The 13,752-nt window shown below is 47.4% G+C and overlaps 1 protein-coding gene across 3 annotated transcripts in view; it reads right to left on the minus strand.

Moving 5' to 3' along the window:
- Positions 1-5,131: 5,131 nt before the first annotated feature.
- The window catches only part of LOC140396533 (protein PALS1-like), a 181,308-nt gene continuing 172,687 nt past the window's right edge, over positions 5,132-13,752 (minus strand). For all 3 annotated transcript variants that reach the window (XM_072485253.1, XM_072485263.1, XM_072485269.1), the window contains one exon: positions 5,132-6,624. In XM_072485253.1, the coding sequence (XP_072341354.1) occupies positions 6,448-6,624 (177 nt within the window). In that variant the 3' untranslated portion in view covers positions 5,132-6,447. The remainder of the gene's footprint in view (positions 6,625-13,752) is intronic.

A 13,752-nucleotide genomic window follows, 5' to 3' on the forward strand; every position in this document is an offset into this window, starting at 1 on the left:
GAAGTTCAATTTCACTCCAATTGGTGGGGAGGGTGAAGGCTGATTTGTAGAGCTGGGACAATCTTCCTCTATCATTGGCGGGCCATGCACACACAGTAAAGATGAATTTTTTAAAAATAAATTTAGAGTACCCAATTATGGGGCAATTTAGCATGGCCAATTCACGTACACTGAACATCTTTGGGTTGTGGGGGTGAGGCCCACGCAGGGACGAGGAGAATGTGCAAACTCCACATGGACAGTGACCCAGGGCCGGGATCGAACCCTGGTCCTCAGCCCTGTGAGGCAGCAGTGCTAACCACTGCGCCACCGTGCTGCCTAAAAAAGGTGAATATTTTGCCTCGATTCTTGATTCTGTTTGTGCCTGGCGGCCTTTGCCTAAGGCATTTTTCAGGGGGGTGGATCAGCTGATTTCCTTGTTTGCCTGGGCAGGGAAGGTGGCAAGGATAAGAAAGGTGATACTGCAGAGGGGACGGCAGGCAGTGAGGGGGGGGTTAGGCATCCAAAATTTGATGTATTACTAATGGGCGGGGAATGCAGAGAAGGTTCAGGGATGGGGTAGGGAGGTGAGGGGTTTGTGGGTGAGAACGGAGGCGGGTTCATATAGAGGTCGGGATTGCGGGCGCTGGCAACGGCTTCGCTCCTGATGGCCTCAGGGAAGTATTCGGTGAGTCCTGTGGTGGCGACTATGCTGAAGATTTGGAGGCAGTTTCGGCAGCATTATAGGTTGGGAGTGGGGCCAAGGGGGATGCCGATCAGAGGAAATCACGGGTTTGAAGTGGGGAGGCTGCATGTGAGGTTCCTGGGATGGGAAAGGGATTAGGGAGATAAAGGATTTGTTTCTGTGAGGGCGGTTTGCAAGCCTGGAGGAGCAGAATGAGAAGCTTGGGTTGGCGCGGGGCGGATGTTTTAGGTATATGCAGGTAAAAGACTTTGCGAGGAAGGTCTTCCCGATCTTCCCAATAGCGCACACCTTCTCGCTGTTGGAGGGGGTGCTGCAGCGGTGGGGGGTGAGGGGGTTGGAGAGGGCGGTGTGCTCAGCGATTTACAGGAGGAATTTGGAGGATAACGTGTCCATGGCGGGGGGGGGGGGGGGGGGGGGGGGGGGGGGAAGAGAGAGAGAGGATATGGCGAAGTGGGATTAATTGGGGGCAGCGCTGGAGGAGGAATTGTGGTGTGAGGTGTTGCCTCGAATGTTTGTGTGCGAGGCTGAGCCTGGTCCAGCTGAAGGTGGTACACAGGGCACACCTCACAAAGTCTAGGATGAGCCGGCTGTTCAAGGCGGTGAAGGATGTCTGTGAGCGACATAGGAGGGGCCCTGCAAACCATGTACAATTGTTTTGTTCCTGTCTTAAGTTGAAAAGGTTTTGGAGGATGGTTTTCAGCACCATTTCAGAGGTTCTGCATATGGAGGTGGAGCCTGGTCCGTTTGAAGCCATTTTCGGGGTGTTGGACTAGCCTGAGCTGCAGATGGGTGCAGGGACAGATGTTTTAGCCGTCGCCTCGCTGATTACTCGCAGGCAGGCCTTGGTGGGGTGAAATCAGCTGCTGCACCCTGTGCCTCGATGTGGCGGGAGGGGGTGGGGGGGCGACCTACTCGAGCTTTTGGCCCTGGAGAAAGTGAAATTTGCAGGGCGGCGAGTGATGGGTTCCACAAAAGTTGGCTTTGTTCGTTTTACATTTTGGAGAGTTAGTTACCGTTGACTGATGAGGGAGGGGCCGGGGAGCGGAAGCCGGGTGTGGTCTGTTTAATGTATTGTGGAGGTTGTGTGTTTGTTGTAAATTGTAAAAATGTTGAAAATGTTATCAAAAAAAGATAATTCACAACTTCCCACAACCATTCACCCTGGCAAGGAATGAATTTCAGATCCAATCGTTCTTCCTCAATTCAATCTGAAAAGGAGAGCAGTGGCTTTCCAAACCTGCTACTGCTAGAGGGGGCTGAAAAGGTTAATCGTCCTGCTGGGGCTGCAATCCAGTTGAAGTGATGAAAGGACTGCACCGGCAAGACAAGGCAAAAGAGGGGTAAAAAAATAGAACCAGGCCAAAACTCCATGGGCTGGATTCTCTGATCCTGTGGCTATGTCTTCCGACCAGAAAGTTGGCAGCGCCCCCGCATCGATCCTCCGTTGGGTGGGGGGCTAGCAGCTGCGCAGCGTAAAGACCCCGGCTTTACCTGCGGATACGGCCGGGTCCGTAGCTGCGCATGTGCACGGCAACGGCCGAGCATGGACCCAGCCTGCCAAAAAACTGCCCCCCCGTGACTAACCTCGCCACCGGACACCCCCCCCCCAGCCCCTGCTGAAGCACTCCCTGCCAGCGGGACGGCACCCCTCCCCCACACTGTGGCGGCGCTGGACTCAGTTCGCATCCGCCACGCGAGGTCCCCAAACAGTGCCCCAAAAAGTGTGAGCACACGTGTCCCACGCCGTCGGGGACTCAGCCCATTGGGGGTGGAACATCAAGGGATGGCCTCAGGTGACATCCTGAGGCCGTCCATACGGCCTGCTCCTCGAGTATGTTGTTCTTGAGGGGTCGGAGCATCGCAAAAACGGCACGGCCACTGATTCTGGCGTAAACGGGGATTCTTTGGGTGATTGCCGAACGCGAATTTGGTGTCGGCGATCAGAGAATCCAGCCCACTGTCACTGAGGTGACAACAGGAGAAATAAACAATAGGCAGCCGTGGACTGTTAGAATTAGCAAATTGTATTGTCTCAGGATTGTGTGCATCTGCATTGAAAATAATGATTCTCAATGGATTCTATATCCAAACTTAAATTTTACATCTTTTGGTATTGTATTAACGTTTTAAAAGTTTTTAATGGATATTTATTATGTACACGAGGGAGAAGCAAAGCGTGATATAGGGGCAGTATTAAAAAGGTAATGAATTTGAACACAGAATTATTTTCAGAGGAGCATAGATTGCCACTTATGCATTCCACTCATGTCCTTGCTGAGTTCACCTTGTCCATGATGCCCATCTCCTTAATCTCCCCACTTAACTTTCCCTTCCCAGCTCCTTATGCAAATAGACATCCTCAGGTTTTGACCCCTCTTCAAAAACCTAACTCTGGTCTCCTCCATCCTTGCAGACTACATCCCCATCTCCAACATCTTTTTCTTCTTCAAAGTCCCTGAACATGGCATTTGACACAGTTGATCACATTATCCTCCTCCAATCCAGCTGGACTGCACTCACCTGGTTTTATTATCTATTAAAAAAATTTTTTTTTTTTTTTAATTACCCAATTAATTGTTTCAAATTAAGGGGCAATTTAGCGTGGCCAATCCACCTACTCTGCACATCTTTGGGTTGTGGGGGTGAAACCCACGCAGACACAGGGAGAATGTGCAACCTCCACACGGACAGTGACCCAGAGTCGGGATCGAACCTGGGGCCTTGGTGCCGTGAGGCAGCAATGCTAACCACTGTGCCACCATGCTGCCCATTATTATCTATTCTTAACTGGAGTCAAAGAATTGACATTGATGGCTTCCTTTCCGAATCCTACTCCCAAGGACCTATTGTTCGGCCGCCTCCTACTTCTAATCTACAGACTGCCCTTTGGCAATATCATTCAAAAACATGCCAGTTTCCACAAGTACACCAGTGGTCTTCAGCTCTACCTCTCTCACTCCTCCCTGTCTCTCAATTGTCAGACTGCTTGTTCAACACCCACAAGATGAATATAAATTTCCTCCAATGAAATATTGGGAAGACTGAAACCATTGTTATTGGTCTCTGCTCTAAACTCCACTACCTTTTGCCACCGATTTCATCCTTCTACCCGAGATTGAAATAAGGCAGTACACAAATATTCTGCTGCTGAAATGCTCATCCATACCATTGTTACCGCCAGAGTTGACCAATGCACCCCTGGCCAGCCTCCCACTTTTCCTCCTAAAACCTGAGATCATCCAAGATCTTGCTGCCTGTGTTCGAACTCCAACCAAATACGACTCATCCATCAATCGTGTGTTCACTGATCTACACGGATTCCTGGTTAAGCATCTTGATTTTTTAAATTCTTATTTTTGTTTTCAAATCCCTTCTTGGCATGGCTCCTATCTCTAATTTCCTCCAGCCCCCAATATATTTTGAGATGTCCACCCTCCCTTAATTTTAGCCTCGTGTTTCGTCCTCAAATTTTAATCACTCCATAAATGGCAGTCATGCCTTGAGCTGCCCAGGCCCAAAGCTCAGAATTCCCTTCCCAGACCTCGTTTTTCCTTGAAAACATCCCTTAAAACCTACCTCTTTGGCCAAGTCATCTCCCATGATGTCCCCTCGTGACTCTGTCATATTTTGTTCCATGATGCTTCTGTGCTGTGCCTGGAGATGCTTCATTATGTTAAAGTAACTATATAAATGCAAGTTGTGGTTGGTTTTCAATGCATTCTATCTTGTTAACCAGATTCAAAAGATCTGCAAGCTCCAGGTAATGAGTGGCTCATTTTTAGTATTTGTGCATTAACTTCATCTGGCTCTAGACTACTACTCACTCCGGCTGTTTTAAATCAATTGCTTCAAGATCTTCATAAGTTGCCATACAGCTTGCTTTCTTTGGATTGGTGTTTCATCTTAGGCATTTCTTCTGTTGGAGCACACAGTATTCTTTGTGAAATCGAGCATGTTGCAGATTGTGGCTTGCGATTTCCCTTTAAGAAATGCATACGTCACACAGGATTTGCACTATACTGGATTACCAGTTGATTAGCTTAAATTCTATCATTGTATCTGGGTTGGCCCAGAGAGATTGTGCAGAATGACAGTAGGGCTAATTTATGATCAACATGTCTGGCAGTTGGGATCACCAAATCTGGGTTCATTACAGTGAAGATGCACTGTATGTGGATTTGTAGCTCAGAATGAGTATGCACATAAGTCACAAATTGGAAAAATGACACAGCACAGAAAGGCTGCCTTACCTGTGCCAGTCGTGTCAATTCAATAAGTATTATAACAACTACTATTTTAACATTGTACAATACCAGGACACTGAAATTCATTAACTGTATATTTGGAATTATTGATTCCACAAATGGGGTTTTAGACTTTTGCAGCACCCTAAAGTTGCAGGTTACCTTGGTGAGCTCAGGAAGTGACAATGCAACAGACATCAGCCAGAGGTGATTTGTTTTATTGAAAATCTACAAATACAATTTTACAACATTCCGTGTGCAGTCAAGGCTCGGAAAATAGTTTTAAATTAATGATCGCAGATATACTTGACATGCTCAGATTGGACCCCTCATAGATGGATTCCTCAAGTTAAAATCGGCATCATTTACACATGCCACATCCGAATGCCTGTCCAATTAACGTGACTGAAGCCACAAAGACTGAACATGTCCTTTGGTATGTCAATCAACCCATTTTTCTCCACAAATAACATCCCACTTGTCCCTGCAGTCTGCATCACTTCAGCCTTTCATGGATGTTGCTTTGTTTTAGTCCTAGCAGATAAGCATCAAAGGTGGAAAAGCCGCATCATATCTCCAGTGCCTCCGCACTATTAGTTTAATACTGGGAAAATACATTGTACAAAATAGTTTTGACAAAATTAAGAAAACATATCATTCATTTGGAGACTGTTCAGCCAATTCCAGCTATGAACCATCAAGAAATTCCAGTGTTTAAAAAAACTTTATTCTAAAAAAAACACAAAAATATTGTTACTAATCAAAATTGCGCGTGAAAAGATTTCAACAGGACTCGCATGTTATCTTAAATTACAACATTCACATTTGACGATTATTTTTTTGAAAAGGCAGCTGTTTGGGATGCCTGCTGTGCCAATTATTGCTTTACAGTAGTTACATTTAATAATTCTATTCCAGTCTTTGATCAAACATTCTGATCATAAGAGACAATTTATTAGTCTGTACAAATCCGGTTCTCACAAACACACCTTTTAAAAAGTTAAAACGATCACGCCTTCCAACTGAGCAAGCCTCTGAACTGCTCCGATGTAGTGTTTTTCCTGCTAGGAGGAATGCACAATGTCTATTATAATATAAAAATCTATATGGTGGAAATTATGAATTCTATTTTCTTTCATAAAAATATACTCTGTTGTCTGCATACTTAATCCTCGTGAAAGACTCTAGAACAATGCTCATCATGAGCAGTCCTCAGCAGCAAGGCTGAAACCTAAAAAAAATATAAAAATACCACACCTAAAAGCTTAAATCAGTACAACCTGGACCCAGGGTTATGTACAGGGTGACTCAAAGTAGCTAATGTCAGAAGTGTATCTATATTTACATTATAAATAGTTACCATAATAGTAATTACATGAATATTTCTACCGCCAAGTGCTGGTGTAAAATGGAATGTCAAATATTTCATCATTTCTTCTTCCATTCTGTGCCTTCCATCAATGATCACTTTCTGACAAATTGCCGGAAAGCGGACTTGTTGCCGGATGAATTCGTTTTTCACCGCAGCCACGTGGATGGAACCCACTGAGGCTCTGTGTCAAGCTTGTTTATGAGGCGGATTAACTCCTGGTATGCTTTTTCCAAGTCTGTATTAACAACAGCTGCATCAAAATAGTGACCATAGTTTTGCTCCATTTCCCTGGCCTTTTCTATGATATCTCGCAGATCTTCAGGCTGCAACACAAAAATGGAAATGTCCAGTCTCTCCACAGCTGCACAAACTGTAATCACAGTAAAAGATAATTTGTGCTATGTTATAATAACTCAGTAAAGGATAGATTAGAAATTGCTAGGAGACACTTGATGGAAAGTGAAATTGGTTTGCTGCATTGGGCACGACCCACCAGCCGTGTTGCAGTCTCCCTTGAGCGCGATGCGGCCGGAGAATGCCGGGAGAGCCTATCGCGCTTCCCAACAGTCTTCGCGCCTCGCAGGATTCACCCAAGTTTCGTGAGGCGACTTAATCTGAAACACGCCCACAAGGGATGTGACCAAATGGCACGTGCCAAAGCCAGTTTTAAACCGGCATAGTCAAACTTACACGGTATCCACAGGCAACTTGGTATCCACCGGCCTCCCCAGCGAGGCCGCAGCCGTACGTCGGTCAGCACTGGTCCACACAAACGTGGACAAGGCGGAACGGCACCCAGGCGGTCTCCCGGACTATCGGAGGTCGGGGTAAATGTTCCTTGACCCTCCCCCTGGGATGGGGGCACCTTGGCACCACCACCCTGGCACTGTTAAGGTGGCAGTGCAAGGATGTGGCAGGGTGGCACTGCCAAGGGTCAGGGGAGAGGTGAGTCATACCCATTAAAGGAGGGTGGAGGGGGATTTGAAGATTGGGAGTGTGTTGGACAGGCGAGTAGGGGCCTCTGGGAGGTTGAAGGGGTGATGGGTGGGGGTCCTGCAAGGGAGGGGGTGCTGTAAGGGAACTTGGGGGGGGGGGGCACCTAATGAAGAGGGGCCCCCAGGGACCGCGTAGCAGGGTGTGGTGGTAGTGCCCATGTGTGTGCGGGGGGCGGGTTACATTGCCCATGGGTGGGGGTGGGGGGGGTCATGGGGTACTCACAAGCTCACTTAGAGATCGGTGACCCTTTCAAAATGGCGGCCCGAGCTCTGAGTTGAGCTCCCCAGTGCTAAACAAATTTCTAAGTGTGGGCTCAACCGGTGAGAAACTCCCCAGGGCCCAAAAAACTGACTAAGTGTCATTGAATAACGGCAGGGAACTCACCAGCAGAGCCGGCGGGAAACTCCCTGAAAAACGCCACAAATTAACTTGGACATTTTTTAAGAATCGAGCCCTAAGTATCTGTGTTAACCTACTTTCTGTTTCTTGGTCAAGCCCCAACACCGGTCCCGCCAAAGTCAATGGACTTATGAATAGCTTGCCACATTTTACGGCACCCACTCCTACCAAAAGGGAGCTGCAAAATTCTACCCTACCTTTCCTTTGATATAAATCTTATAAGCAAAAGGTGCATGATTTATTAAATGGACATCTTTATCGCAGAATCATTTTCTACTCTCCATTTAATCTCTGCACTTATAATAGCATCCTGAATTTTTATTTTGCCACTTGTGTGGAAGATTTATGCAGAGTTGCATGTACCTCTGCATAGATTCAGGTTGGATCTATAAAATAAATGGCAGAACCATCAGGAGCATAGAGACACAGAGAGATCTGGGCGTGCAGGTCCACAGATCCTTAAAAGTGGAAGCACAGGTGGTAATGGTGGTAAAGAAAGCATATGGCATGCTTGCCTTCATAGGATGGGGTATTGAGTATAAAAGCTCGAAAATTATGTTACAATTATATAGAACGTTAGGCCACATTTGGAATACTGTGTCCAATTCTGGTCACTACCGAAGGACGTGGGGTGGCTTTGGAGAGAGTACAGAAAAGGTTTACCAGGATGTTGCCTGGTATGGAGGGCATTACCCATGTGGAGAGATTGAATAAATTGGGATTGTTCTCCCTAGAGAGCGGAGGCTGAGGGGTGACCTGATAGAAGTGTATAAAATTATTAGGGGTATAAATAGGGTGAACAGTTGTAGGCTTTTAGGGTGGAAATGACAATTACAAGGGGGCACAGGTTCAAGGTGAGGGGGGGGGGTAAAGGTTCAGTGCAGATGTGCGAGGAAGGTTTTTTTTAAATATACACAGAGGGTGGTGGTGGCCTGGAATGCACTGCCACGTGAGGTGGTTGAGGCAGATACGTTAGCGACCGTAAAAACTTATCTGGATAGGCACATGAACAGACGGGGTATAGAACGATACAGGCGGTTGGTCTAGATAGGACACGTGATTGGCTTGGAGGGCAAAGGGCCTGATTCTGTGCTGTATTGTTCTTTGTACATGAGTTCTGATGACAGTGTAACTGTTGGATTTAATCAGATTTGCTACAGCGGATTGTGCATGGCTAGCAGTCTAATTTCTACTGGCAATCAGATTCAATCTGCGGCCAATACGGCAAAGTTTATAACTACAGTCACGCATAGTCTTCAGAGTTGAGTCTGCCTCAACCAAAAGCTCAAAACATTACTATGCAAGACTGTACTTTAACTCACCAGAGACCTTCTCAATCAGAAACAAACTTGAAGGGGAGCAGCTTCTGATAGTGTGGAAATAAAGCTGTGATGCATTACTCAACTGTTGATGAAGGATAATTTAATTATTTTCAGTACAAAGTAGAACTCTTGTGTAACATTGACAAGTTGCACTGCAGCAACTCACCAAGGTTCCTTCGTCAGCACCTTCCAAACCAGTGACATCTACCACCTAGAAGGACAAAGGCAGCAGATGCATGGGATCACCACCACCTGAAAGTTCCCCTCCAAGTCACTCGCCATCCTGACTTGGAGCAATATTGCTTCAATGACGCTGGGTCAATATACAGGAACTCCCTTTTGTAGCCACCTAAATTGGCCAACTCCCGATTTAAAATGGCGAACGGCAAAGGCTGATGGGAAAGTCAGCCAACATAGACAGAAACCAGCAGCTGCAGGTTTGCTGTGTATTTACCTCGGCAAAGGCCAGACAACATCGATACCAGCGACCATCAGCATAACAATATAGCAGCCATCTGCATACTGATGAGCAATCCCCGGGAACAATAAGTAACATTTTGGACACACAAAGCAAAGCCAGACTCCTCGGCGCCAGCAGGAGCCAACACAAAAGGAGGTGAACGAGCACCTCAAGACCGCCCATCGATCAGGGAACCGCTCCAGTATTGGAGAAATCGAACCAAGCGATTGGTCCAATCACTTGGGACCAGGTACAGGGTCCGCCCCGAAAGGCAGGAAGCCCCTGGGGACTACAAGAGTTAAGCCCCAAGTTCAAATCGCTCTCTCTTCACCTCTGCGTCCTGCCCGGGTCACCCAGCAACACAAACCAACATTGACCGTGACCGGTGCAGTGACCCCCGAACAAAGTAAGTCTTAATTCAACGCTCGCTACAAGATAGGCGCTCCTAGCTACCAATCCGTACCAACTTCGAATCCCGCAGACTCAGAACACGAATGAAAGGCCATTTGTTCCCCTGACCTGGTGGGCCAGTCCGAAAGTTAAGTATAGGCCTGTTAGTTATAGAAGTAGCTTAGACGTAGAATTTGTGCATGAGTAGCGATTACTGTGTATAATAAATGTGCTTTGATTTGAATCTTACTAATCGGTGTATTGAGTTATTGATCATTACTTGGACTTGAACCTCGTGGCGGTATCATAAAGATACCTGGCGACTCGAGAGCAAAGGTAATAAAACAGAGCAATTGAACAAAGGAGAAAGTTAGCAACACTTTCTAACAGCATTGTGGGTGTATCTACAAGCACATGGACTGCAGCGATTTTAGAAGGCACCTTCTCAAGGGCAATTAGGGATGGCCAACAAATGCTGGTCTTGCCAGCAATGCCATGAAAGAATTTTTAAAAATTGTCTTACTCTTGAAATTTCTGAAAGCCGGATATAGTGCAAGATTTGAAGCGCAGTAACTCTCGGGTATTCTGTGTAATAATATGTGCAGAACATGAACATTTTGGATAGCCAGTGCTGGTAATGATTCTACTGCTCATTTAATTGCTCCCGTCTTCCTGTCCATCATAGGCATGTCCTTTTGTTCTTTCCTCCCCCCGCATTTCTTTCCATGCCTCTGCACTTGCTCAAACATGGAACATTTTCCAGTTCTAATGAAATTTAACCTGAAACGTTGACTTTGTTTCTCTCTCCACTGATTCTGCCTGACCTGTTGTTTGCTTCCAGCATTTCACGTTTGTATTTTAGATTTCCAGCATCAGTAGGATTTTGGCTTTTGCATTGGGGTAGGAGTTAAAGATGGTTATTCATACCAGATAAAGTAGGCAAGTGGTGTTCCACAGGGTTCAGTGATGGGATCACGGTGACTGTAGTTCAGGAATATGACAGTATAATTTCAAAATTTGCATACATCACCAAATTGGGGCGGTAGTTAATACAGAAGAGGGCGACAATAACAAAATGTAGAAAGTCACGAGTAAACTTGCAGAAATGCCAAAAGTATCGTTAAATGCAAAGTGGTACATTTTAGCCGGTAGAGTAAGGAGGCAAAATTCTCCTTGGAAAATAAGTCTAGGCGAGTGCAAAAATGCCAAGGGACATAGGGACAGACATGCAAATCACTAAAAGTAGCCAATCAGGTTAAAAGGGTCTTAAAAAGCAAACAAATCACTGGGTTGGAGTGATAGAACTGAAAAGCAGAGAAGTTATGTTAAATGTGTAAAGCACTTTGGTTCGACCAGGCTTGCAGACTACTGTGAATAGTTCTGGTCTCCATAGTATAAAAAGGATATAGAAGCACGAGAGCTGGTGCAAAAAAAAATTAAAGAAAAGATAGAAGACATTGGTGCTCTTTTTCTAGAAAAAAAGAGCGATGGTCTGATAGTGGTCTTTAAGATTATGAAAGAGTTTGAGAACGAAGGCGAAGATATGATCAACGTTAAAAAATACACAATGCACTCAAATTTACATTTTAAGTAATATACTTAAATATATTATATAACACTGGATGACGTGTTATATATTTGTGTGCTAATGTGAAGTCAAAAGGTTCCCTATCATTATTGAACTGCCTTTGTTACAAGCTCCAATTATTTCTTGCTTAATGCTCTGTCAAAAGGGAGAGGGAGAAATACCAAAGCTCAGGGTTTAGATAGCTGAAATCACAGAAGCCAATGGTGGAGCGATTAGAATTAAGGATGCTCAAGGGGGGTTTCCGGGTGCGGCGATGACCAGCTAAGTCGCACGTTTCGGCAGCTCCCGGTGGAAAGGACTTTTGGGCTCTTAATAGGAGCCCCAACGGCAATTTTAACGGCTAAAAACACTGTGCGGTAAACCAGAAGGGAATCCCCCCTGGACACGGATGGAAAAAGGAGAGGAAAGTGGCCGGATTGTGGTGGATCCTCTAGGGCAGCGGCCAGGAAGGCAGGCACAAAGCAAGATGGCGTCGGAAGGAGGCAGTTTAATATGGGGCCCTGACCAACAAGAGTTCCTGCGGCGTTGCGTAGATGAACTCAAAAAGGAGATGAAGAAGGAGCTGTTGGCCCCGATATTACAGGCGATTGAAGGGCTAAAGGAGGAGCAAAAGACCCAGGAGCAGGAGCTTCGGTTCGTGAAGGCAAAGGCTGCTGAGAATGAGGACGACATACAGGGCCTGGTGGTGAAGACAGAGATGCACGAGGCACAACACAAAAGGCGTGTGGAAAGGCTGGAGGTGCTGGAGAATAATGCAAGGAGGAAGAATTTAAGGATTCTTGGTCTTCCCGAAGGTGCAGAAGGGGCGGACGTCGGGGCATATGTGAGCATGATGCTGCACTCGTTAATGGGATCGGAGGCCCCGACGGGCCCGTTGGAGGTGGAGGGAGCCTATCGAATTATGGCGCGAAGACCGAGGGCTGGAGAAATTCCTCGAGCCATAGTGGTGAGATTTCTCCGATATAAGGACAGAGAGATGGTCCTCAGATGGGCAAAGAAAACTCGGAGCAGTAGGTGGGAGAACGCGGTGATCCGCGTATGTATATCAAGACTGGAGTGCGGAGGTGGCGAGAAAGAGGGCAAGCTTTAAATTTGGAATGCTGCAGCCGGCAAGACTGTGGGTCACACATCAAGGGAAACAGCAGAAGAGGCGTGGACATTTATTGTCGAGGAGAAACTGGAATAAGCGGGCTAGAAAAAGAACGTTTGGGACAAAGTGGTGGGGCGAATATGTGGGGTGAAGAGGGGGAAAAGGGGGAAGAGATGATTTCCCAAGTTGTTAATCCCGCGACCCTGTAACTTTTCTCTCTTCCCCATGTCGTGGGGGGGGGGGGGGGGGGGGGGGGGGGGGGGGAGGGAGGAGGAGGAGCTGAGGGCGCCAGCCATTGGGGGCGGGGCCAAATGGGAAGCACGGGCTTTGTTCCCGCGCTATGGGTAATCATGGCGGGAACAGGGAAGCAGGAGGAGGGGGGCCTCGCAGTGGGAGCCGAGGTCACGGGGGGAAGCCGAGGTCGGCCAGAGTTTGCTGACTTCAGGGAGCAACATGGGGGGTGCAATTACGCTAGTGAGGGATCTAGCGGGGGGGGGGGTTAACTGGGTTGCTGCTGCTGCGGGGAGAAGGGGGAGCTGGTATGGGGGTGGGGTGGTCGGGGGGCGGGGGGGGGGGGGGGGCGCCGACTGGGGGGGATACAGCTACGTGGGAACCGGGTGAGGAGCTGGATTGAAAAAGGAGATGGCTAGTCGACAAGGGGGGGGTAAAGAGCCCCCCAATCCGGCTGATCACGTGGAATGTGAGAGGGCTGAACGGGCCCGATAAAGAGGGCACGGGTACTCGCACACCTAAAGAAACTTAAGGCAGATGTGGTTATGCTGCAGGAGACGCATCTGAAACTGATAGACCAGGTCAGACTACGCAAAGGATGGGTGGGGCAGGTGTTTCATTCGGGGCTAGACGCAAAAAACAGGGGGGGTGGCTATACTAGTGGGGAAGCGGGTAATGTTTGAGGCAAAGACCATAGTGGCGGATAGTGGGGGCAGATACGTGATGGTGAGTGGCAAATTGCAAGGAGGAGGCGAGGCGGTGGTCTTAGTGAACGTATATGCCCCGAACTGGGATGATGTCAACTTTATGAGGCGTATGTTAGGACGTATCCCGGACCTAGAGGGGGGGGAAGTTGGTAATGGGGTGGAGATTTTAATACGGTGCTGGACCCAGGGCTGGACAAGATAGAGGTCCAGGACCGGAAGGAGGCCGGCTGCAGCTAGGGTGCTTAAGGACTTTATGGAGCAGATGGGA

The sequence above is a fragment of the Scyliorhinus torazame genome, chromosome 2, assembly GCF_047496885.1.
Source record: "Scyliorhinus torazame isolate Kashiwa2021f chromosome 2, sScyTor2.1, whole genome shotgun sequence".
NCBI classification, from domain to species: domain Eukaryota; kingdom Metazoa; phylum Chordata; class Chondrichthyes; order Carcharhiniformes; family Scyliorhinidae; genus Scyliorhinus; species Scyliorhinus torazame.